General features: G+C 39.4%; 1 protein-coding gene across 40 annotated transcripts in view; it reads right to left on the bottom strand.

Moving 5' to 3' along the window:
- The window catches only part of EIF4G3 (eukaryotic translation initiation factor 4 gamma 3), a 378,557-nt gene extending 353,016 nt beyond the window's left edge, over positions 1-25,541 (bottom strand). For 8 of the 40 annotated variants that reach the window (XM_067015729.1, XM_067015737.1, XM_067015753.1 and 5 more), the window contains exon 1: positions 24,895-25,240. In XM_067015729.1, the coding sequence (XP_066871830.1) occupies positions 24,895-25,118 (224 nt within the window). In that variant the 5' untranslated portion in view covers positions 25,119-25,240. Of the gene's footprint in view, positions 1-23,297; positions 23,431-23,924; positions 24,000-24,380; positions 24,570-24,894; positions 25,250-25,432 lie in introns of those variants that run through there. The other 32 variants (XM_067015801.1, XM_067015809.1, XM_067015816.1 and 29 more) reach the window with 14 other exon arrangements.
- Between the last annotated feature and the right edge of the window lie 295 nt (positions 25,542-25,836).

The following is a 25,836-nucleotide window of genomic DNA, read 5'->3' as shown; positions in this document are numbered from 1 at the left end:
AGATGCTGGGGCTTCCCTGGTGGCGCAGTGGTTGGGAGTCCACCTGCCGATGCAGGGGATGCGGGTTCGTGCCCGGGTCCGGGAAGATCCCACATGCCGCGGAGCGGCTGGGCCCGTGAGCCATGGCCGCTGAGCCTGCGCGTCCGGAGCCTGTGCTCCGCAACAGGAGAGGCCGCGACAGTGAGAGGCCCGCGTACCGCAAAAAAAAAAAAAAAAAAAAAAAAAGAGAGATGCTGAACTGTCAACTGTGATAGCTGCTAATAATGGAAGTGGAAGTGAAGAAGGTTTTTAATTATTTTTAAATATATAATATAAAGGTATAAATCAATATAATCTGTATTCTTTATAATACACATCATTATTTGTTTTGAAACTAAACTAAGATCTGAATAAAGACATGAAACTAGCATATAAACAGATAATTTTCAAAACAGTAAATAAAAGCTAATAAACATGGGAGAAAAGTAAATCTTATAAGTAATCTAAGAATGCAAATTAAAACTGTATATAATTTTCACCTATCAAATTAACAAAATTTAAAAGAATATTTATGCTGGTAAAAATAGGGCAATATGCATCAATTAGCCTAATGTTCACACCTGCTGATCCAGTAAATTTTACTTTATTGAACAAATATCTGAAATATTGAAAAACATTATACACAAAGATGTTAGTCTCAGCATTTCTTTTAATAACAAAATTGTTAACTGAATAATCCAGTGATAAGCAATGTGCTTTAAGTATACTGTGGTACAGCCATATACAGAAATGTTATAAAACCGTTAAGTAAGCCCTCTCAAAATTTTTATTGAAATGGGAATGTATCAATATGTTAAAATAGAAAAAATAATATTCACAGTATGATTTGCAGCTATGTACATGAGTATATGTACATAAACACATATATGCCAATACATGTATACATAAACATATATATATTTTAAAATTCCTCCAAGGAAATATATCAAAATGCTAACAATAGTTATCAATGAGTGGTAAAGTTACAAGTGATTTTTTTTCTTTTTTCCCTGTGATTTTTACAATGATCACATATGGCTTTTCTGTGGAAGGGAGCTTTTTTCTTTTTTAAAAGCCTTTTCTCTTCATCATATTAAACAGAGAAATGAGTTAAGTAGTGTGTTACTGCCCATCCGGATATATCATACCTTACTGGTTGTCAAGCGGCATATCCTACATCATGCCCATCTCCAGTCACAGGCAGAAAGGACAGAAACTCAGGCACAAATACGCCCCAACCAAATGGCAGTGCATTCACTCTATGGAGCAGCCTAAGCAGCACATACAGCAACTTCAAATCTCCACTTAAACCACTCCCCATCTCTCACCCAACGTTTCAGGTTTACTTTTGATGTGATACAGTAATCCTCACACAAGCTGCACATGGGGACAGACCATTTTAATCCTCTACTCTATGCCACCCAGTCTGCACCTGAGAGAAATGCTACCCATTTAGTAAATTTACCCACCAAGCCAGAAATCACCGTCATTCTGGACACTTCTCTGTCATCAACTGAAACAGACAGGTAAGCCTTGCTGCTTTCTAAAAATGGCCAATCCTGCTTGGCAAATGACAGCATATGCTAAGATTTCTCACTTCTGCAGAGAATGGGTGGTTCCCCTGCTAAGGCTATAAATCCCAATACACAGTAGGATTCCCTCTCAACAGCAGAATCTGAAATGTAGTATCTCCTCCACGAGAAAAGTCCAATTCTCCTGGCAACAAGCTTTAAGAGAATCCTGACCTAGAGCACGCTCTCCAGGCTTCTCCTCCTGCTTTGTCACAGGAACCACAGCAGCCGAATCCTATACTACGCCTGCCCATGCTGCAGCAGCCATGTTTGGCTCAGCCCTGCTGCAGCCCCAGATGAAAGCCAGGACAGCAAGGACAAGATGGCAAAGGACTTTAAAAAGGAAACTCTGTAACAAATAAGAGGTATCATAAAAAATGTTGCACTAAACTGCCATATCATTAAAAGTAAGGCTTTTTTTTTTTTAATGATGTCTCTTTCAAAGTACTTTAAGCCGTTTCTCTTGGTGTCATGAAAACAAATTTGGGAAGATCGGCATAAGTATTACTATTACGGTAAAGATCAATTTAATCAGAATGCATGGGGAACACAATTCATAAGTTTTTACTCAACTAATAATTAACAAGAAAATGCTCCCTCTCTCCCTTGATTCCCTGTTAAAAAACTACAAATGTATTTTAAATCCTCTTCACTCTTAAAATAATGAATGTAATTTAATCTGTCTTTGCTTAGTGAGGAACTTGCAAGGAGTCACATTTTAGCTTAGTTTCATTTTTCAAAGTAGAAACTGCTTCACTTTTCTGATTATAAAAGTGATATGTGGGGGCTTCCCTGGTGGCGCAGTGGTTAAGAATCTGCCTGCCGATGCAGGGGACGCAGGTTCATGCCCCGGTCCGGGAAGATCCCACGTGCCGCAGAGCGGCTGGGCCCATGAGCCATGGCCGCTGAGCCTGCGCGTCCAGAGCCTGTGCTCCGCAACGGGAGAGGCCACAACAGTGAGAGGCCCGCGTACCGCAAAAAAAAAAACAAAGAAAAAAAAAAAAAAGAAACTACCATTGTCAAGTTTTGGTATAATAATAAATAATATCTACAATTATCTGAGAAGGACATTAAAATACTCCTCTCCCAGTCTCCTTCCCAAATCTGATCTGAGACCAGATTTTCTTCAAACAAAACACTGTAGAGCAGAATGAATGCAGAAGCAGATATGAGAATCCAGTTACATTCTTTTAAGCTAGAAATTAAAGAGATTTGCAAAAGTATAAAACACCACTCTTCTCACTAATTTTTGTTTTGAAAAGTTATTTTTCAATTATTTAAGTTAACCTATAGTGGGTTTGTCTTGTTTTTAATTAAGTGAATATTTTTAATTTTTTCATTTTAATATCTAATATACAGCCCACATAAGAAAAGCTCTCTGAGACCCTCAATAATATTTAATAATGTACAGGACTCTTGAGATTTTTAAAAAAACAACAAAAACAACCTGAGAACCACTATTTTAAGTCAACGGTTTTCGCTGTTTTCTGTGGAAATTTTGCCTCAGTTTCTTGGAATGTAATTTCCAATCTATAGAATTAAAACATAATTGGGAAGTTTTCACTTCTGCACGAGATTTTTTTGCATCCACTGCTCTAAGAGCTCACATAAATTTACACAAGCCTCTTTCACAATGTATCAGGTAAATCAGCTTATACACTCATTAATAAATTGACTCCTAAATGTTTCCCACTCTTTTCTCATATCTATTTTCTAATTAAATTGGAAGTTTTTCAGGAACAATGTTCAATCTTTCATTTTACTTCTTCCCACATTCCCCCTACAGTATACAGCAGGCGTTAAATGTGTGCTGCCCCTGTACCAGTGACTTACAACCACTTTCAGAATGTATTCTTTTTGTAGGAAAGCTAAAAAGTATATCTCAAGGATTTCTATACAGAAAAGAGCCCTCAATCATTCAAGAAGATTCTAATGGCTCTCTGAATAGTAGTATCACTAATTCTTATAACTATCAAAATATGCATCACCACAATGACCTTTCTTTCGAGGCCACCTGTGAAGGGGCTGAGTTAAAGGATTTCCATGATCTATTCCTACCCTCACATTCTAAGACTTGGATTCTTTTTATTCTCAATCCCAGCATTAAGTAATGCTGGATACTATGGTTGTTTAGGGGCTGGAAGATGAGTCAGCAGGTGAAGCCATTTGTGAGAAGCAGTTTCATTACACTTCGAACAACAGACAAGCCAGCAAAAGACAGCTGCCATTGTTTACATTGCTGAACGTGCTGTCGGGTTTCAAAGGCCTATAAAACCACCTATTTTTTGTCAGCAAGCTCCATTTTTCTTAGTTAAGGGCTAAGAAGCATCAGACTTAGTTACCAGCTCCTAAAGCACAGTGAACAATCTCTTTTCTCAAAGCAAAAATAATTTAAGTGCCTAAAAGAGCATTGAAAAACCATTCTCCCGGGCTTCCCTGGTGGCGCAGTGGTTGAGAGTCCGCCTGCTGACTCTCGTGCCCCGGTCCGGGAGGATCCCACGTGCCGCAGGGCGGCTGGGCCTGCGCGTCCGGAGCCTGTGCTCCGCAACGGGAGAAGCCACGGCAGTGAGAGGCCCGCACACCGCAAAAAAAAAAAAAATTCTCGCAACTAGGAGCGTGCCTCTGATGGCAATAACCCAGTTCTCTTCACAGACTACTAATGTTATATATGTTCAGGCACAGGAAAAAATGCTTCCAATAAGAAAAACAAATCAGGGTTGGTTTTTTTTTTCTTTTTAATCATATAACATTGTTACCTAAAGCACAGTTCAGTGCTTACTTAAAGGAACTGAAAACAAGTGGATAAAATATGAATTACTAATCTTTTTTGAGAGAGTCGGAGAGGCCAAATAACCTGATACTCAATGGAATTACCTTCTCCTGTTCTGGTTCAACTCAGTTTCACTTCTCAGAACCAAAAGTGTTTCACCTTTAAGAATCCTTCTGTCATAAGAAGGATTCCCTCCAAATACATTTTTCTTTTTTTTAATCATTTTTTAAATTGGACTATAGTTGCTTTACAATATTGTGTTAGTTTATACTGTACAGCAAAGTGAATCAGCTATATATATACATATATCCCCTCTTCTTTGGATTTCCTTCTCATTTAGGGCACCAGAGAGCACTAGGTAGAGTTCCCTGTGCTATACAGTAAGTTCTCATTAGTTATCTATTTTGTACATATTATCAACAGTATATATATGTCAATCCCAATCTCCCAATTCATCCCACCACCACCCCTTCCCCCTTGGTATCCATATGTTTGTTCTCTATGTCTGTGGTCTGTCCCTATTTCTGCTTTGTAAATAAGATCGTCTATACCAATTTTTTCAGATTCCACATATGTGTTAATAGACAATTATTTGTTATTCTCTGACTTACTTCACTCTGTATGACAGTCTGTAAGTCCATCCATGTCTCTACAAATGACTCAATTTCGTTCCTTTGTATGGCTGAGTAATATTCCATTGTATATATATACCACAACTTTATCCATTCCTCTGTTGATGGACATTTAGGTTGCTTCCATGACCTGGCTATTGTAAATAGTGCTGCAATGAACACTGGGGTGCATGTGTCTTCTTGAATTATGGTTTTCTCTGAGTATGCCCAGTAGAGGGATTGCTGGGTCATATATTAATTTTGTTTTTAGCTTTTTAAGGAATCTCCATACTGTTCTCCAGAGTGGCTGTATCAATTTACATTCCCACCAGCACTGCAAGAGGGTTCCCCTTTCTCCACACCCTCTCCAGCATTTATTTTTTGTAGATTTTTTGATGAAGGCCATTCTGACTGGTGTGAGGTGATACCTCATTATAGTTTTGATCTGCATTTCTCTAATAATTAGTGATGTTGGGCAGCTTTTCATGTGTTTGTTGCCCATCTGTATGTCTTCTTTGGAGAAATGTCTACTAAGGTCTTCTGCCCATTTTTTGATTGGGTGGTTTGTTTTTTTAATATTCAGCTGCGTGAGCTGTTTATATATTTTGGAGATTAAGCCTTTGTTCGTGATTTGTTTGCAAACATTTTCTTCCATTCTGAGGGTTATCTTTCTGTCTTGTTTATAGTTTCCTTTGCTGTGCAAAAGCTTTTAAGTTTCATTAGGTCCCATTTGCTTATTTTTGTTTTTATTTCCATTACGCTAGGAGGTGGGTCAAAAAAGATCTTGCTGTGATTTACACTTCACAGCAACACACTTCAAAGAGTGTTCTTCCTGTGTTTTCCTCCAAGAGTTTTATAGTGTCTGGCCTTACATTTAGGTCTTTAATCCATTTTGAGTTTATTTTTGTGTATGGTGTTAGGGCGTGTTTTAATTTCATTCTTTTACATGTAGCTGTCCAGTTTTCCCAGCACCACTTATTGAAGAGGCTGTCTTTTCTCCATTGTATATTCTTGCCTCCTTTATCAAAATAAGGTGACCATGTGTGTGGTTTATCTCTGGGCTTTCTGTCCTGTTCCACTGATCTATATTTGGCTTTTTTTGTGCCAGTAGCATACTGTCTTGATTACTGTAGCTTTGCAGTATACTCTGAAGTTGGGGAGCCTGATTCCTCCAGCTCCGTTTTTTTTTCTCAAGATTGCTTTGGCTGTTCGGGGTCTTTTGTGTTTCCATTCAAATTGTGCAATTTTTTGTTCTAGTTCTGTGAAAAATGCCATTGGAAGTTTGACAGGGATTACAATGAATCTGTAGATTACTTTGGGTAGTATAGTCATTTTCACAATATTGATTCTTCCAATCCAAGAACATGGTCTATCTCTCCATCTGTTTGTATCATCTTTAATTTCTTTCATCAGTGTCTTATAGTTTTCTGCATACAGGTCTTTTGTCTCCTTAGGTAGGTTTATTCCTAGGTATTGTATTCTTTTTGTTGCAATGGTAAATGGGAGTGTTTCCTCAATTTCTCTTTCAGAGTTTTCATCATTAGTGTATAGGAATGTAAGAGATTTTTGTAAATTAATTTTGTATCCTACTTTACCAAATTCATTGATTAGCTCTAGTAGTTTTCTGGTAGCATCTTTAGAATTCTCTATGTATAGTATCATGTCGTCTGCAAACAGTGACAGCTTTACTCCTTCTTTTCTGATTTGGATTCATTTTATTTCTTTTTCTTCTCTGATTGCTGTGGCTAAAACTTCCAAAACTATGTTGAATTAATAGTAGTGAGAGTGGACAACCTTGTCTTTTTCCTTATCTTAGTGGAAATGGTTTCAGTTTTTCACCATTGAGAACAGTGTTGTCTGTGGGTTTGTCATATATGGCCTTTATTATGTTGAGGGAAGTTCCCTCTATGCCCACTCTCTGGAGAGCTTTTATCCAAATATATTTTTCAAAGCTGTGATTTCCAATAAAGTATTGGGCTGAGAAACAACTCCTAATTGCTTTCTAGTTTCATATCCATGGTTCATCTGGGCATTACACCTTAATAATTTCCCTTTTCATTTCAAAGGCAGTCAAATTAACCTAATATTTCAAATTCCTAGCTGAACTAACAGGGAGATATAGATATATACAATACATATATATCTATGACAAAAGATGCCCTGTTACCTAGGAGGTACTTTCACTATTAAGTGTTCCTTTATTTGAGTACCAAGACAATATGCCTTTTAAACTATAAACTTACAAGCTATCCACCATGAATCTGCTACAGACCATGCACCAACTGTAAACAAAGGCTGAAATTTAAATCAGAACTACATGTGTTTTTTAAAATATATAAAGTTCGAGTTATCTTTAAATACAGGTTGGTAACAACCATGGAAATTAACCTAGCTCTAAGTCTCTTAAAAATATCTACACATAATTCATAAATTTGGAAAACTGCAGATAAAATAGTAAATGAACTGAAAGTCATCCTTAGGAAAAGTATATACAACCTATTTTAGAGTCCCAAGCAAAAATTATAACTCACGTATCAATCTTGGATTTGAATTATTTACTAAAAATATATAATCTGATCCTCCTGCCTAACAACCTTCCAGAAGGTCCTTCTAAAACACAAAGTGGCCACATCATTCCCCAGCCTACAGCTCTGATGGCTCCTCACTGTCATCTGGGTGAAATCCGTGCTCCTTAGCATGGCTTATACGGCCCTTTTCTGTGGCCTCTGATTATCCACTTCTCCCCTCCAAACTGTTGTTCCAGCAATGATGAACAAGTCATTTTTCACTGTCCTAAGTCTCTGTATGTGCTGATTCATGGCTGAAATACTCTTTGTCCTACCACTATCTGTTACATGGCTCATTCATCCTTCTAGATTGTTTAGAAGTACCCCCTACTCCAGGAAGCCTCTTCCCTCATCCCTCCCAACTCTCTCCCACCCACTCCCTTAAGTGAAGTGACCCCCCTCAGAGCTCTCACGGGTCCTGTGCTTTCTGATTCCTGTTTACTTACCCTCTTACATATCTGTCTCCTGCACTAGGACTGTAAAATTCTTGAAGGCAAAGACTATGACTTATTTCTAATTTCTCCGTGCTTAGCCCAGGACACATTGTCAGTGCTCAATAAATATCTACTGAATGACTAAGCTGGGATACGTAAACAAGAAAACAGATTTTTTTTTTTTTTGGCTGTGCTATGTGGCATGCAGGATCTTAGTTCCCTGACCAAGGATCAAACCCGTGCCCCCTGCAGTGGAAGCACGGAGTCTTAACCACTGGACTCACTGCCAGGGACGTCCCAAAAACAGATTTCTATTTAAAACTTATGGAGCAAGTATCCCATCTCTGCTTTGTTCTACATTCCATGTGAAACAGCTTGCCAAATCACCAGTTCCCAGCTGGTAAAAATATTGGACTAACAAAGCAGTTCCCAACTTGTAAACCAAACTCCTTAGGTACAAAAATTCATCATCCACAAGCTATTTTCACTGTTTCAAAAAGCTTAAGAAATTATATATCAGTCCACAATAACGAGGCAAAAACTGGCTAAAACATCACTTCCTTTTCTCCTTCTTGAATTTTATCAATTAAGGGTGGTAACACTGAGTTCATTATGCTTTGCTTAATTCCTGATTAGGATATAAAATCCTTTATTAAAAATGTGAATTCAAATGAATGATTTCATAATAACTGCAGCCCAGAACCCCAATAACACCAGTTTTTGAGTAGCCAAGGTAGATAATATGTGATTTAAATATATTTAAAGCTTTTTATTATAAAACATGCCATTATTATAGAGAGTAAGTGAAAGTATAGATTTAAATATAACTTCCCAAACCAAAGCCCATCAAGGACTAATTTCAGGCTTGCAAAGAAAGAGAAAGAAATTTCTCTTCAGTCCCCAATCTTCCTTAAATGTAGCAACAATTACTTAAGCAGAGTTTGGAGTTTAAATCAAAAGGCTAGGACTTCCCTGGTGGTACAGTGGTTAATAATCCGCCTGTTGGGCTTCTCTGGTGGCGCAGTGGTTGGGAGTCCGCCTGCCGATGCAGGGGACATGGGTTCGTGCCCCGGTCCGGGAAGATCCCACATGCCGTGGAGCAGCTGGGCCCGTGAGTCATGGCCGCTGAGCCTGAGCGTCTGGAGCCTGTGCTCTGCAACGGGAGAGGCCGCAGCAGTGAGAGGCACGTGTACCACAAAAAAAAAAAAAAAGAATCCACCTGTCAATGCAGGGGACACGGGTTCAAGCCCTGGTCTGGGAAGACTCCATATGCACAGAGCAACTAAGCCCATGTGCCACAACTACTGAGCCCTCATACCACAACTACCGAAGCCTGTGCACCTAGAGCCCGTGCTCTGCAACAAGAGAAGCCACCACAATGAGAAGCCCATGCACCGCAACAAAGAGTAGCCCCCGCTCAACACAACTAGAGAAAGCCCACGCACAACAACACCCAACGTAGCCAAAAATAAATAAATTTTTTTTTTAAGTCAAAAGGCTATCTGTCAAGTATTAAATGTCACTTTCTCCAGCTACATAAAGCTCAGTGGGAACCTAACCAGGAGAGCATAAAAAGATTTTGCTTTCTTGGTTCTCTTTACTCTCAGCTGCTTCCTCTTTTCTACAGTTTCATCATCTTCATCAAATCACTGGACACCGCATGGACTTAGAACCTTTGCTTTTCTCTTCACATTCTCCATTATGCTTATATTTTCACACATTTGTTTTCCCAGCCCTTTCTGCTCATGTGACCTTCATCTCCCTATTTCCAAACATGTCCAGTTATCTCCATTTGTTAAATGAATAAGATGTTCCATTCATTTCAAATCCAACATGTCCTAAACTGAATTTATCTGCCCACTATCTCAAAATGTGATATAAAATTAAACCCTACATCTTTCTTACTCCATCAATGACAGCATAATTTTCCAGTCTCAAAGCCTTGAAGTCAGTTCTAACTTTTTACTTTCTTTTATCAAGGATAGTCAAATCTTTCTTTCTTTTATAGCTTTCATGATATGACCATCCTTTCCTTTTCACTTCCCTCTAGCCTCAACGCGCAGCAGTAAAACCTTGGAAAACCGTTAATGGAACTAGCATATAGTCTCCATGCCTCCTGTCTCTCTCAACCCATTCAGCACAATCTTCATCTTCCGGTCATGACCAAACATGTTAGCAGGTCTTAAGTTTTCAATAAACTTCCACCTGCTACAAGATAAAAGTACAGATTATTTAGCTAAATACCCAAAGTCTCCAAAACTATCACATGTACTGCATATACTATGTTTTCCATTTCAGCCAAGCAGGTCTTCTGATTACCCCGAACATACTATGTACCATTTCCTAACTGCTATAAATGTATCCACCCTCAACTGTAATTGTCCTGGGACTTCCCTGGTGGTCCAGTGGCTAAGACTCTGCGCTCCCAAAGCAGGGGGCCTGGGTTCAATCCCTGGTCAGGGAACTAGATCCCACATGCCACAACTAAGAGTTTGCATGCTGCAACTGAAGATCCTGCATGCCACAACTAGAAGATCCTGCATACGGCAACTAAGACCCAGCGCAGCTAGCTAGCTAAATAAATAAATAAACTGCAAATGTCCTTCCCCTTACGCCTACCCAAATCTTAATTCCTATTCCTCTAGTTCTCACTGATCTTTCAGGCCTCTGATTTCCTAACTCCATTCAGAGCACCTTAAATTTTTAACTGTTTGACTAGAGTACATAAGAGGCAGAGAGCACATTTCAGGTTTCTTTTGTATCTCCTTCAACAGCTAGCACGTACTAGTATTTAATAAAACTTGCTCCTTTGTTCATTTAATAAACAATGATTGCGTGTCTACTAAGCCTCAGGCACTTTTAGCTTAACCTGTGGTATCAAAACAATGACCAATATTTCCCTTCCCTGTTCTACTTCTTATTCTTTTCTCAAGATTCCATTAGTTCTTTCCTTCTCCCTTGAGCATCCTAACCTTACCATTACCAGTTGTCCTCTTCCATTCAGTTGAATAGCAACTAAGCTATTTTCACAAATATGTTTCTGGAATACAAGAGAAACATGACTTGCCTCTCCAAATATTCTGAGAAAAAGTAGAAAGAGTGACCAGCAGTATGTGTATGAAGGCTATTTTTCCATTTGACACTTGGCGGCTTCTCACAACTGTCCTTACCAGTGACACTCATTTTCACACACAGTACTCCTATGAATAGACCAAAGCCTTAATTTCACTAAATGTATGCAGACTTACTTTTTGTACCTAGACTCCATGATAAATATGTGGTTAACTGAAGAAAGGGGGTTGTGATTTTTAAAGTGCATATGAACTGTAACTTTTAATGACTAAATTTCTATTTCAGTTAAGCTCCTTCAGGTAAAACAATTCATCAGACCTGGCATTCAAAATTTAACAACAATAAAAAATAATGTAGGTAGTTTATCCATGGGTTCCATAGGGTTAACTAGAGTATGTCTCCAACCTCAAATCTCATCAAAAGAATTTACTCTTAGGCAAACTCAAAGAATGTGAAATACATACATCTTCTGACTAAATCAGACTGTTAGATATGAAGTAAAGACACTGGACCTGCAGTTCCCAATACAACCTAAATATAAAAAGCCCTTCAAATTCAAGTCTCTGGGAGCAAAACAAAGCAAAAACAAAAACAAAACAAAAAGCTCTACACATTTCCTTCTTTCATCTACTCTGCTAACAGAAGAAGGAATACTTTTTAAGTCTGACCAAGTTTTAATACAAATTAAAAACGTTGACTCTTGGAGAATTCAGATGCTGGCCAAGCTCAAAAATAAAAAATTAAGTAATTACACATGATATGCTGTGATAACCTAAAACCATACTGAAAATTGGTAAAAATAATAATAATGAAAAATTAGAACAACAAAAAAACTATGTTTTAATTCTCAAATTGTTTCACAGTAACAAAAGCTTCTTGTACTATGTCACAAGGTCAAATAAGTCGAGTCATTTCCCTGGACAGAAACCACTAATGCTGTTGCCTTATAAACGCCATCATAAAGTTTAGAAAGCATTTTCTCTTTCATTATCTCAATCATTATCATAACCCTTTGAAAAGGAGAGAGGTACTATTTTCCTCATTTTACAGATGAGAAAACTAGAACTCAAGGAATTAGGGGATTCACCACAACCACATGGCTACCTTCATGTAAGAAAAGGGATATAAGAAAATGTACAGGTAGCTACTCATTTGTATAAAAGAAATACAGGAAAGATAAACCAGAAATTAAGAGATTGGTTACCTCCAGGTACAGGTGGGAAAGAAGGGGGAAAGAGAAACTGGGTAGCAGAGATAGGAGTAACACTTCTCTGAGTATATCTTTTTTTTTTTTTAATATAACTCAGACTCTTAGAACCAGAGTAATGTTTCACATATCCAAAATAAACAATCAAAACTAAAAGTGGAGGAATAGGGAGGGTTAGCAATTCTCAAACTTTTTATGTGTATACTATAATTAGCTAAGTAGATTATAGATAATGAGAGCCAGGTTTCTCATTATTGGAGATACTTAATAAATAAGGAAAAGGGGAATGTTAAAACAAACTGGGTGGCATTGCAGTGGAACTTGAGCTATTAGTATAAACTCGTGGTTTTTAATGTATATACAAATACAGAAATACAGATAATGCGTATACAAGTGGGTTAGTGTGTATATATATATATATGTTTCCTAATTCTGTCTGCCGAAAGGGCCTAGAAGCAATGACATTCCAGTAACACTGAACACACCTCGGCCCAGAGCTTGGTCACTAACACCATTTTCCAATAAAAAGAGTCAGGATTTCTTAGAGAAGTGGCTGATCACAGCATGGAGGCAGGAAAAATACAATATGAACCTGAAACATCTTGTGGTGCCACAAAGTAAAGAAATGCTTTAAAAAAGAAAGGGGGGGTGCAAAATTCCCTGGCAGTCCAGTGGTTAGGACTCCACACTTTCACTGCTAGAGGCCTGGGTTCAATCCCTGGTGGAAGAACTAAGATCCTGCAAGCCGCACAGCACAGCAAAAAAAAAAAGTTGGTGGCTGGGTAGAAACACACAGGAGCCAATCTGAAGGAACTCCTAATGGCCAAAGTTGGAATAATCTGAGCAACAAAACAAATAATGATAATACATATCCGTGACTCCGTGATGATATAAATATATAATAGAATAAATTAATAAATGGAGGAGAGCTCTTCCTCACAGCAGAATTACAATTAATAAATGTAGGAGGAAAGAGAGAAATAGCCCCAATTATGTAACCACAAACTTAATAAACATTGCATGTTAAGATCCACCAATTGCTGAAATTAGTGGGCCAAAGTTTGAGGAGAAACAGTATTTGCAAAGTCTTCCACAAGATACTTATCAACTACAAAGAGAAAGATAGTAACGCCACAGTAGAATGACCCACCATGCAGACACCAATCTAACCAAGTAATCAAAGTAACCATTACATACGGACATCAGGAACTTCTTAATATGATACACTATCGAACTTCTTGATATGATACACTACGAAAGGATGCATTCTGCTATTCTTACCAAAATTCATAACCTCATTCTGATCATAAGAAAACATCAAATAAACCCAAACTGAGGGACATTCTACAAAATAACTGACTGTAATCTTCAAAGGCATCAAGGTCATGAAAGATAAGGAAAGACAGAGGAACAATCACAGACTGGAAAAGACTAAGGAAAAATAATAACTAAAAGGATAGTGGAAAAATTGGTAAAAATTCTAATAAGGTCTGTAGTTTAGCTGAAAATACTGTATCGATGGTAATTTCCTGTTCTTGATGATTATACTGGTTATGAAAGATGCTAACAGTAGGGGAAGGAGGTGAGAAATACAAGGGAACTCTTCCTATTATTTTGGCAGTTTTTCTGCAAGTCTAAAATTAGTTCAAATCAAGTTTGTCTTTTTTTTTTTTTAAGGGAGCTGACAATACTTTGTTCCTACTTAGTTGACATGCTAATGTCAAAGACTTCTATAATAACTACAAGGTCAAATACAAAATACAAATTGTTGGACCAAAGGATATAAAATGTTTTGCTGCCTCACAAAGCATTTTAGTAACATATCTAGAAATAGCATAAAGATGCCTAATTTTCTAAGCTATATAATGGTTACTAGGTAGGATGACCCTATAATTTACCATCCAAACCAGGACCATTACAGGAGAAAGGGGATCTTCGGTTACCCTACTAGTAGATCAAAGTGGTTCCTGTTATTAAAGATCTCAAATCAGTTTGAGCACAAACTTGATGCTTAGGCAAGTCATCCTCATTTCCCTTAGCCTCTGAACAAACGCCCCTGAGGGAGGGGGCCAGAAACTTGGACGAGGAGATCCCCAAAGCAGACTTATGTAATGCAAAAGTAAGCTAATGCATACTTACATGCTTCTATTTTTTAATTACGATTTTTTAAAGGTCAAGAATGAAATCACTGACTTTCCAGAACAGCATTCAGCTTTCACTGCCTTGCCTAAAATGTACCACATTCAAGTACACTCACCCAGTCCCAGCATAAAAGGTAATAAGCTAAGGTTAAGTACTCTGCTGTATGCTTTTGAAACAGCAGTTACCTCAGGAAGTTGGACTGGTTCCAAATTCTATTATTTCTGAAAAAGATCAACAATGTAATATTGAAAGTATCAGCTGAATATGACATATTAGCCTCAAAGGCTCAACAATATTAACCAAGTGTTGATGTACTTAAAATTCTACATTTATTAAGTTAATTAAGACCCACTTCCTTTGCATATTTAGTAAGAGCTAAGCTAAAGATACGCATAGTAATTTATAAAACTTAAAAAGTAGACAGACATAATCTTTAAAAATCAGCAACCCGATTCCCACACTGTAATATTTCAAGTCACTGAAGAAGTTTCTTGTGTGTGGAAAATCTTCATCCAAAGCAAATAAACCCTGTTTTTAACAGACCTGAAAGGTTATACAGAGTCTCTTCCTTAATGTGGTCTTTTCCTAAATAGTAAAAAGAATCCTGTTAGAGATTAGCAGTATTTCTCTATTCTGTTTTCTTTATAATAATATAAAGAAACATGAGCATAGACTGAGGGTATAACCTAATAAATAAAAAAATCAAATTTAACTTGAAAATTACATAAATGCTTTAGGCAGAACTAACATTCTATGTGAAATACAATAACCCAAGAATTTGTAACTTACAATTTCAATTCGTCACAGGACAGCAAAGTAGTCAAATGCCCATACTTTACTTCTTACAAAATTATCACTGCCTAATAGGAATTATCTTAATAATAGAAGCAGGCAAAATCTCTTCTGAATAGTTCTAGACATTATACAAAAGGAAGAAATGGTTAAAGTTTGTTTATTCAATAAGTCATAAAAAATTAGCACACCTCACTAAATCTCAAACATTTAATGGATTATAAAACCTTACACATAGTTCTGTGATGCCACTCCTACTCTCCTAATCTTTCCTGTTCCTTATTTTAACTTGCACACCTCAACCAAATAAATCTTCAAAACTACTGTTTTCATCACCAGTTTCCCAATAAAAAAAGAAAAAGAAAATAAAGAAATGCAATTGATTTTTGACAAAGTGCCAAGACAATTCAATGAGGAAAGAACAGTCTTTTCAACAAATAGTACTGAAACAACTGGATATCCAAATGCAAAATAAAATTGGACCCCCTACTTAACATCATACACAAAAATTAGCTCAAAATGGATCAGAGACTTAGATGTACTTAATTATAAAATTATAAACTATTAGAAGTAAACAAAGAAGTAAATCTTCATGACCTTGAATTAGGCAAAGCCTTCTTATACACAGTATGAAAGCGCAAGTGACAAAAGAAAAACAGATAAATTGGACTTCATCAAAATTAAAAACTTTTCTGCTTCGGAGGGTGAAAAATGAAGATGACTCACTGAATGGGAAAAAATATTTGCAAATGTTATATCTGAAAAGGGACTTGTATCCAGGATATACAAAGAACTCTTACAATTCAATAATAAAAAGACAACCAAGCTAAAAACTGGGCAAAGGATTTGAGCAGACATTTCTCCAAAGACAAATGGCCAATAAGCCCACAAAAAGATGCACAACATCATTAGTCATCAAGGAAAAGCAAATCAAAACCACAATGAGATACTGCTTCACACCCACTAGAATGGTCTATAATACAAAAGACATATACAATGCCAACTGTTGGAACCTTCATCTTTTGCTGGTAGGAATGTAAAGTGGTAGTCACTATGGAAAACGGTTTGGCAGTTAATCAAAATGTTAAACATGGAGTTACCTCATAAAACCCAGCAACTGTACTCTTAGGTATATACTCAAGAGAAGTGAAAACATAAATCCACACAAAAACATTCACAGCATAATTATTCATAATAGTAAAAAAGTTTAAACCACCCAAACATCCATCAACAGATGAATGAAGGAAATGTAATACTTGGAATATTCTCCAACAATTTTTAAAAAAGGTTCTAGAACATGCTACAACACAGATGAATCACAAAAAAATTATGCAAAGTGAGAGAAACCACTCACGAAAGACCACATATTGTATTATTCCTATATGAAATGTCCAGAACAGGCAAATCTCTATAGGCTGAAAGTAGATTAGTACTTGCCTAGGGCAGAAAGAACTGGGGGGGGAACTGGTGAGTCTAAGGGGTTTCTTTTCGGAGTGATGAAAATATTCTAAAATTTATTAGGGTGATGGTTGCAGTATTCTGTGAATATACTCAAAACCACTGAACTGTACACTGTAAATGGGTGGCTTGTATGGTATGCAAATTATATCTCAATAAAGCTATCCAAAAAAAAGAGCAATGGTTTTACACAAGTGAGGTCTAACCTCTTCTCTTATTCATTCAAAGTCCTCTAGAATCTGTATCCATTATCTCAAGCATTCAACCTCAAGACTCCTCCACTCCAAGCATACTGATCAGGACCCTTACAATCCAGCACACATCGTGCTTATTTCAGGCCCAAATCTTTGCTCGTGCTGATCACCCACTCACCACAATCCATTCCTCTCTGACAATCCAAACCCTGACTACAGTCTTCAACTCTTCTTTTTAATTTTTTAAAAATTCATCTTTCAGTTCAAATTCTGTTCTTATACGCTATTTTCTAGGGCCTAGAAAGAGTCAGGAGTCACCCTTTCTTCCTTACATTCCTTCATTCTATCTTCAAGGTTCAGTCCTTTCCATTCTCAGTGTAAAAATACTGTATTCTGGCTCAAAACTGGCTGTACTTATTTCTACTGCCACCTAGTTTTCCCCCTTGTTATGCCAAAATTCTGTTTGTTCCCATGCTTCAATCTTATTTCCCTAACTCCACATGAGACCGCATATGGTCTTTTCCTCCCTCCTCAATCACTCCATATAATACCAACGTTTGTTGAAAACCAATTAAATGAATCAAGGCAATATCACACATGTATACAATTCATAACTAGCAAATACCACCCTGGCCACAGCTTTTTTAAGTATGATTGAATATATGGATAAAGATGGATTCAAAGGAATAATTTTTTAAACGTACATAACTGTAGGGGAGAAAATCTGTGAAGTTAGATCAAGTTTTAATGTCATAAATAATGCAAAACATTATAGGCACAAGTCAAAAATGTTTGACTTCTTGATAAAGGTTTCAGCCCTTCTCTTTCTAATGTGCAGTGATAACTTCTGAGCTACAAGCCAAAGGTGAAAGAAGACCTTTCCAAAGAAACAAAAATAGTTCATTCCAAATTGATGAAGAATAAAACTATTCAAAAAGTAGTTTCTGCTGGCAGATAGTTAAGTAACAAAATAAGCAAGATACAAAACGGTATGTAATTTAATCTTAAGTTATGTTACAAAAAAGGGCAGATTTTAAGTCCATAGAAAAAAGGAAAAGAAATAAACCAAAATGTTAAACAGTGGTTATCTCTATGTACTAAGATTATGACTGGGGCTTCCCTGGTGGCACAGTGGTTGGGAGTCCGCCTGCCGATGCAGTGGACACGGGTTCGTGCCCCGGTCCGGGAAGATCCCACATGCCGCTGAGCCGCTGGGCCCGTGAGCCATGGCCACTGAGCCTGCGCGTCCAGAGCCTCTGCTCCGCAACGGGAGAGGCCACAACAGTGAGAGGCCTGCGTACCGAAAAAAAAAGATTATGACCGACTTTTTACTTTTCCGTATTTTAAAAATTTTCTGAATTGATGATGTGTTACTCATAATTATAAAACAAAAATTTTAATAGTAACATTTGACTATAAATGTTTTTTCTCCTTGGCCTTTATACAAATTCTAATCTTCAGTGTCTATACTTCAAATGTAACCCAGCCATTTTAGATGGCTATGTAAACTGGGTCAATGCTTATGCCATCTCAGAGGAAATTATGGAACTATTTTCAATTCAATTACACATCAGTGCAAACAATTTAGGGCAGCTTTGAGTGTGAAAAGTGTGCTGTGATGCCATCTCTATTACCCCAAAACTTATCTTAAAATGATTCCTAGACTCTAACTTAATGAACATTTCATTCAACAAATATCTACAGACTTCCTACTACACGCCAAGCACTGTTATAGGTGCTAGCAATTCAATAGTGAACAAAAGCGACAAAAATCTCTGCCTTTATGGAGTCTACATTCTCTACAGATAAAATTTAATGGCTCAAAAGAGTCAGGAAACACACACACAGGGCTCAAAAAAGTACAAAACAACTACTAGCTAATAAAGATCATAGAAACTGACAAATTTCAAATGTACTTTAAATAGTCCAAACTATCTCAAATTGCAGTTAAGAGTATAGGAGAGTGAAAAACTTCTGATTGGCAGCAAGCCAAAGAACTAGGAACCAATTGAGAATTCAGAAGTATCTTGGGATCCTGCAATATTTCATCCATGTAAATCTCACCTGCAGTTTACACATTACTTGAAGTCAGGCGCCTACCTAATAATCAGGAAATACTTCATTTCGTATTATATTAGCTCCAAGTATTATTCCTAAAGTAAAAACAGATTGTTTCTCATCACAGGAGTTTACTTCAGAACTTACTTTCCCTCATACCTCACAACGAACTAATTGGATCATCACCCAGAGCAAGGCAGCACCTGACCTTGGTGGCAACCTTATTTCACAGCCTCAAGCCATCCCACCACAGACAATACAGTCTTCACTACTAAAGTCAGAGAAGTATTTCAGTCTGTTTGGCTAAATCTAACATTAATAAAACAAAAACCAGAGGTTTCTTCTCATGTGAGCAAGCTGCCTTCCCTCATGATCCACATCAGAATGCCTCCGGTATCAGTAAGTCACCACAGAAACATGTCACTGACCATCAGACAAACTAAGAAACCAGTAACAGGTCTCTATAAATCCTTCCCGCCTACTTGCAAGAACAAAAAAAAAAACCTCAAACCATAATCCTCAGAATTAAAAGCCATCACAATTCAAGAGGATCACTTTGTAAACTATAAACCAGTCTTACCCCTTCACTTTAGAGAAGGGGAAACTGATGCCCGAAGTAGTTACGTGACTAGTCCAAGATAACACATTAAAATGGAAAAGCCAAACTTGAATCCAGATTTTTTTTTTTTTTACTCCAAATCAGGTGGACTTCTCAATACACCAAGTAAAATCTATATTTTAAGGCCAGCAGGTACTGCTTCCCAGCCAAAGTCTAATATCAGAAGGGCAGGGGGGTATTATGGGATGAGTGTGAAGGAGACCAGGAAAGAACCAACCACAGAGATCAGATCTGATACATATCTTCTCATACTCTAATTCCTCATATTATGATGCAGAAGATTTTTTTTTTTTTTTTTTTTTTGCCCTACACAGGCCTCTCACTGTTGTGACCTCTCCCATTGCGGAGCACAGGCTCCGGACGCGCAGGCTCAGAGGCCATGGCTCACGGGCTCAGCCGCTCCACAGCATGTGGGATCTTCCCGGACCGGGGCACGAACCCGTGTTCCCTGCATCAACAGGCAGATTCTCAACCACTGCGCCACCAGGGAAGCCCCCAGAAGATATTTTGAATCTACAGCAATTGTGTTTTGATTACCATGCTCTCTGGTACCTCCTTCTAGCTTCTCTGCTCCTGCTAAAAACCTGAAACATGCCTGAAATCCATTTAGTACTAAAATTCTATGCAGCAGCAACAGCAAAGGAATTGTGAAAAGTCAGCAGGCAGAAGGTGAAAGCTCTGTAAACCCTGGGTAATTCTTACTCATCCTTCTAATTCAGCTCAGATTTCTTCTGGGAAGCCCTAATTCCTCCTTCCCCCAGGCTAGGCTCTTATAGCAGAGTTATTGTACTTGCCTCATGGTATTCTGTCCGTTTACCTGTCTGGACCAAGTTCTTTGAGGGCAAAGATTTCAACCCCAGACCTAGCACTGAGTATGGCACACAGTAGGTGCTGGATAAATGAACAATTTTAAAACTTGCCACTTAGATTAAAGCTCCAATACAAATAGCAACCCTATTGATTTAAAACATGGGTTTAAAACATTTTTTAGCAGACATTTTGTAAAAATCTTATCAGAAACCCCAATGTGGAAAAGCACCATATCAGTCCTTAGGTAATTTAAATTCTCAGTTTGACAGAAAATACCCATAAGCCTAGGACAGGGAGTAGCAGCAGTATGTGACTGATGTGAGCTGATGTGACTCAGGCATCTAACTTTCTTCCTTCTTTATCTCCATCTTGCATTGGTCTCCCTCTCTCCCTTGCTAGAAGAGGATGATGAGGATCTGCTCTCTCGAAGCACAGATCCATCTTTGTTTATGGTGGGGCTTAGGAGTACACAGACTGCTGGCCACTGCGTCGTAAGCTACGGAGTTCTAGTTGCTAGTTATAAAGGTATTTTGCTGGAGGCCTTGCTAACATCTGAACAGGCAGAAACATGCACTGAATCAAATGTGGCAGGCCTATTCCTATGCTTTAAGGCTCAATGAGGTAAAGATAACCTACTTGCCTAGCAGTGTGTGGCTATGAGCTAATTAAAACAAGGTGCAGCATCACTGTATTCTAGATTACTCCACAGAGCTCCTTTACTTTATACAGACTTCCCCTAGCTATCAAATATGGGAGGGTATCCTTCCTTACACTTCCACATGCAGACTTGGTAAGAAGTAGCACAGCATACTACAAAGGACATTCATAAGCTTTGGAACCACGGTCTGAACTGCAGTCCACTACTTACTAGAGAGACAACTGTGGGAAGGTTACTTAACTTCTCTGAACTTTAGTTTCCTCATCTATAAAATACAGATAGTATTTTACAGATGAGGAATATATACAGACTCATTACAGTCCTTGTGAGAATTAAATAAAATCATGTATGTATGGCTCCTAGAATAGTAGGCACTCAATAAATGAACACTATTGTTATTATTCAGATTTCACTTTGGTAGAGGCAAAAAAGAAGAAAGCAAAAGTTATTAGCTTCAGCCTACAAAACTGAAAATCAACACATGTTGAACACAAAAAAAGGAAAACTGTAATACCAAAAAAAAAAAAGGAATATTTGCTTTATATATATGTCATATCTAAGACAAAATAGCTGAGGACACAAGTCATTTTTGGGTCACCACAGGCCTTTACCAAATTTAGTTCCTTTAAAGAACCCACTGCTCTGATTTCTTAACCAAACCAACTCCCCCCAAACAGTAACTAGACTCCCCAGAAGTGTCAGCAGCCCTGAGAGAAATTACACCCTGAAGTCTTTCCATATAAATAGAACACTGTGTATTCATAACAGACTGCAAAATTGTTCTGTTTAAGTCAGAACTACTTGGGGACCTGAATTCAAACTCATTTATCTTTAATTATCTCAAGGGTGAGCAATTTCCATCTAAAGAACTAGGCTTTTAATGGGGACCCAAGAAGTCCCTGAAAATGTAAGCAAGATTTTCTATGCACGTACAATTTTCTGTGGGGAGGATCTACAAGCTTTCATCAAAATGTCAAAGTTGTTTGTTACCCAGAAAAGGTTAAGAATCACTACTAAGATTCTCAGTAGAGCCTCTTGGAACCTCATACTGGGAAGCTGAGGTGAGCAAATCTCAAGGCAAGTATCCTAAAGTGCCAATTTCATAAACTATTCATATTGGATTATGTTATAAAACTCTAAGCATATTTCTCCCTTGCCATTAGCAATTTTTATATCAGGGTTTATCTTCTCCTTTCATCCCCACCATTCCTGCCCACCCTCTGCCATGCCCCATCCCTTGCCTCTCAGCAGTCAAAGGCGTCTTTTCATGAAATGGCCTTATAAGCCTGCCACGCCATACCAATGCTTACTTAAGCAGGTTCCGTTTAAATTCAAATTCACTATCATTTCTGATTTGTCACTTGAACACTAAGTACAAATGAAGGACATCTTGTTACATGAATCTCTAATATTTTTACAAATTTAAAATACTATCTGAACTTGTTAATTCAATTCAAACACAACTGCACCCGTATATTTTGAGGAACTGGAGAGTTAATCAAGCCATAGAAAGAGCAACTCTAAATTTGCACTCCAGTCTCAATGCTTCAATGTGTATCAACTTATATGATAACCACTTTCATCAAACAAATACAAATTCCCACATTCAGTGTACAAAAGCAGAATTGCTCTATTTCAATCCATTTTTAACCAATTCCCCATTACCACTGATAACATTTCACCATCGGTATGTTCTAATGAAATCTGTAGTCTACACTTCATTTACTATACAAGCTTTTAGATGTTAGCAATTTATAACCTTTCAATGCATAAAGCAAAGAGAAGATAATAGAACTGTGAAATACATCAAGAAGAAAATTTAATCTTACTTCGATGACATGAGGCAAAGTAAAAACTTAAAGCCACATAAAACCAAGTATCCTATATTACTATGTATAGGTATAAAAGTTATTTCCACTAGAAATTACATCTTAAATCCCCTTTAACAACTGTTGCAGTAGTAACTACTTTTATGTTGCAACCAACTCACAGCTTTTATAAGTCCTTCCTTTGTGAAATGCGCTGAGAAAAAGTACACTTGAAACACTCAAGTCACAGCTCTTTGTGTCCAAAGAACACCACCAAATTCACCAAGCACTGTCATATTCAGCCCTCAGGTCCTCACTTATCACTCTGTAGTCAAGAACAAATACTATGGACCTCCTTTCATTTAATTTCCAAAACAGCTCCAAGATGCAGGTAAGGAATAATTTACTTGGTGGCGCAGTATAGAAACTTAGAGCCCTAACCAAATATGGGCAATCAAGACCAAAAAAAAAAAAAAAATCCTGAAATTAAAAAGGAATTTAAACTCACAAAACATTAAGTCAAGATATGTTTAAGAGATCCAGCACTGAATTCCACCTTGAAGTAGGCATATCAGCCAAACTTCTTCCCCCAGAGTAAAGCAACTAGGGATACTGATCAAAACTAACCAGGTTTTCGAGGAGCAACACTCTGGTATCACTAACCATTTTCATTGGTGAACAATTCGTAATGGAACAGAATCTTGCAGTTCAACCTTATGAAATCAGTACACACATGACACTGGAATGGAATTTATCTTACTCTGCGCCACCACTGCTTGGATTGAAAAAATGTGGACTAACAATATTCAAAGAACAGAGAAAATGGCACTTGACAGAAACCAAAACGATGACCTGGAATGACTCTAGAAGGGAGATACCTTCCCCTTCTGAAAGCAATGGACACAGACAAGAATCAAACTACACTACAGACTGTGAAATAATCTGTGGACCTCACAGCAGTTAGCTTCTCACTTGCTCAAATACCCTACTCTCTCTAAAAGTCAAACACACGATGACACAAATACAAAAACACAACACATCTAACATCCAATGATTATTTATTGATTTACACAAATACAACGGATTGGGGGGAGGGATGCATGATGAAATGTTATTCTAAGGTAGCCAGTAATACCTTTCTAAGTCTCCGTGGAATTCATGAACTCAATGTTTTACCTTCACCGGCTGGTTTTTAACTAAAATACCTCGTCACCAAGTCTTTTTAATCAAAGCTGTCCAAAAATTCTACAATCAAGCAAATAACATGAAATTAGACACATTCAATACTAGACTTTCCTCCAGGGGCCCTGGTACCCTCTAGACATCAGGCCTATGAAGAGTAAATGAAAGCCCTTTAAAAATATTCAGCATAACACAAGCCTTCCAAAAAGTGAGACTTCTGGGGGTGACGGGTAATGTCTGTTAATTTCCTCTTCCTTTAAAAAGGTCAAACGCAGGGAAGCGTCCGGTTTAACATTTCCTCCCTAGATCGCGTTCCACCACAAACCACAACTCCCCCAATCGCTAAAAAACACTAGCCAGAGGGAGTGCTTTCTGCAAAATTTCACCGTAGATTTAAAATCCAACTTACCTCAGGAACGAGCTGAGTTTAGTTTCATACAGGAAATTTACCAATAAAGTTTATTATGTATTAATAATAATAATTAGAGAAGCCCACCATGCCCCGCTGCAGGGGGAGCTGAAGGGAGATGAGGAGGGTGTAGTCCTCACAACAATCAGAGAAAAGCCTTCCCTGCAGGGCTGGTCACAGGCACCAGCAAATTCGGCCTAATAAAGGGGGGGGTAGGGTTTAGGGGAGGAGAGGCGAGGGGGGGAAGGGTCCCCCAGCTCCAAAAGGGAAAGGGCTGCAGAAGCAAGGCCGATGGAGCTAGTTTTCGCAGTAGTGCAGAGGGTCCCGGGGTGCCCCGCAGTGCTGCTGCCGGGGCACCCCAAAAGGTCCGGCCAAGCCGGGTGCGTGGGCTGGAGGAGCAGCCCCTTCCCTGGCTGGGCAGTGGCTGCCGGTAGGAGAGTCCCCGGAAGGGACACAGCCACCCTGGTCTGCAGCGAAGAGAGCCAAAGGGCCGGCAGGAAGGTGAAAAGGATACTGTTGGGGCGCCTGGGTCTGGAGGGCCCTGATGTTCGGGTGAGGAGGGGCCGCTGCCGCCGCTGCTGCTGCCGCCGCCGCCGCCGCCGCCGCCGCCGCCGGGTGAGGAGGCGGTACCGCTGCCGCCGCCGCCGCCGCCGCCGCCGCCGCTGCTCCGGTGCCGGGTCCGGTTCCTGATGCAGCCGCTGAGCCTGATTTCAGAGCCGGTTTCTGCGGTAAACTCATGGCAAAGCGAAGCCACCAACCCCCCCAGAGCGGGACCGGGCGCGCCGGGGTGCAGGGGCCGGGGGCAGCGGGGGGGCGGGATGGGGGCAGACCCGGGGAGGCGGCGGGAGCGGGGGGCCGGGGGGAGGCTGGGAGGAGGAGGAGGAGGGAGCCGGGGCCGGTCACACACGCCCGCTGCCGCCGCCGCCGCCGCCGCCGCCGCCGGCAGCAGCAGCCGCCCCGCGGGCCAGCACCACCGGCTGCCGGTCTCCGTGACAACGCGACCCCAGGGGGGGGGCCGGACCCGGCGGGGGCAGGAGGCGGAGAGACCGGACCTTTCACGGCAATATCCTCATGGGCCGGCGGCAGGGGGTCTTTATCCCCCTCCCCGGGGGAAGCGGCGCCCTTCTCGGTAGCGGGGCTCAGGCGATGCCGGCGGATTTTCTTCACTCAACGAGCAGAGCATCCAACATGGCGCTGCGGCCGCCTCCAGCAGTCCGGCAGGACGGCCGCTCGGAAAACTTCGGGCCTTTTCGGAGTAGCTCGGGAGGCCGAGGATGAGAAGCTCCTTCGGCTCTTTCCGGAGACTGCGAGAGGTCGGGGTTCTTCGGAAACACTCGGGGGCGCCTTCGGCCGCCGTTCGGCAGTTCTCCGGGGCTGACTCGCTTCCTCGGGAAAGATCGGCTAGAGGGGCTTCCAGGCTCGCTGCGTCTGGGGTGCGGGGCGGAGGGAGAGACCA

The sequence above is a fragment of the Kogia breviceps genome, chromosome 1 (assembly GCF_026419965.1).
Source record: "Kogia breviceps isolate mKogBre1 chromosome 1, mKogBre1 haplotype 1, whole genome shotgun sequence".
Taxonomy (NCBI): Eukaryota; Metazoa; Chordata; class Mammalia; order Artiodactyla; family Physeteridae; genus Kogia; species Kogia breviceps.
Note: the sequence above shows the minus strand (reverse complement) of the source record. Positions and strands in the feature narration are given on the sequence as shown.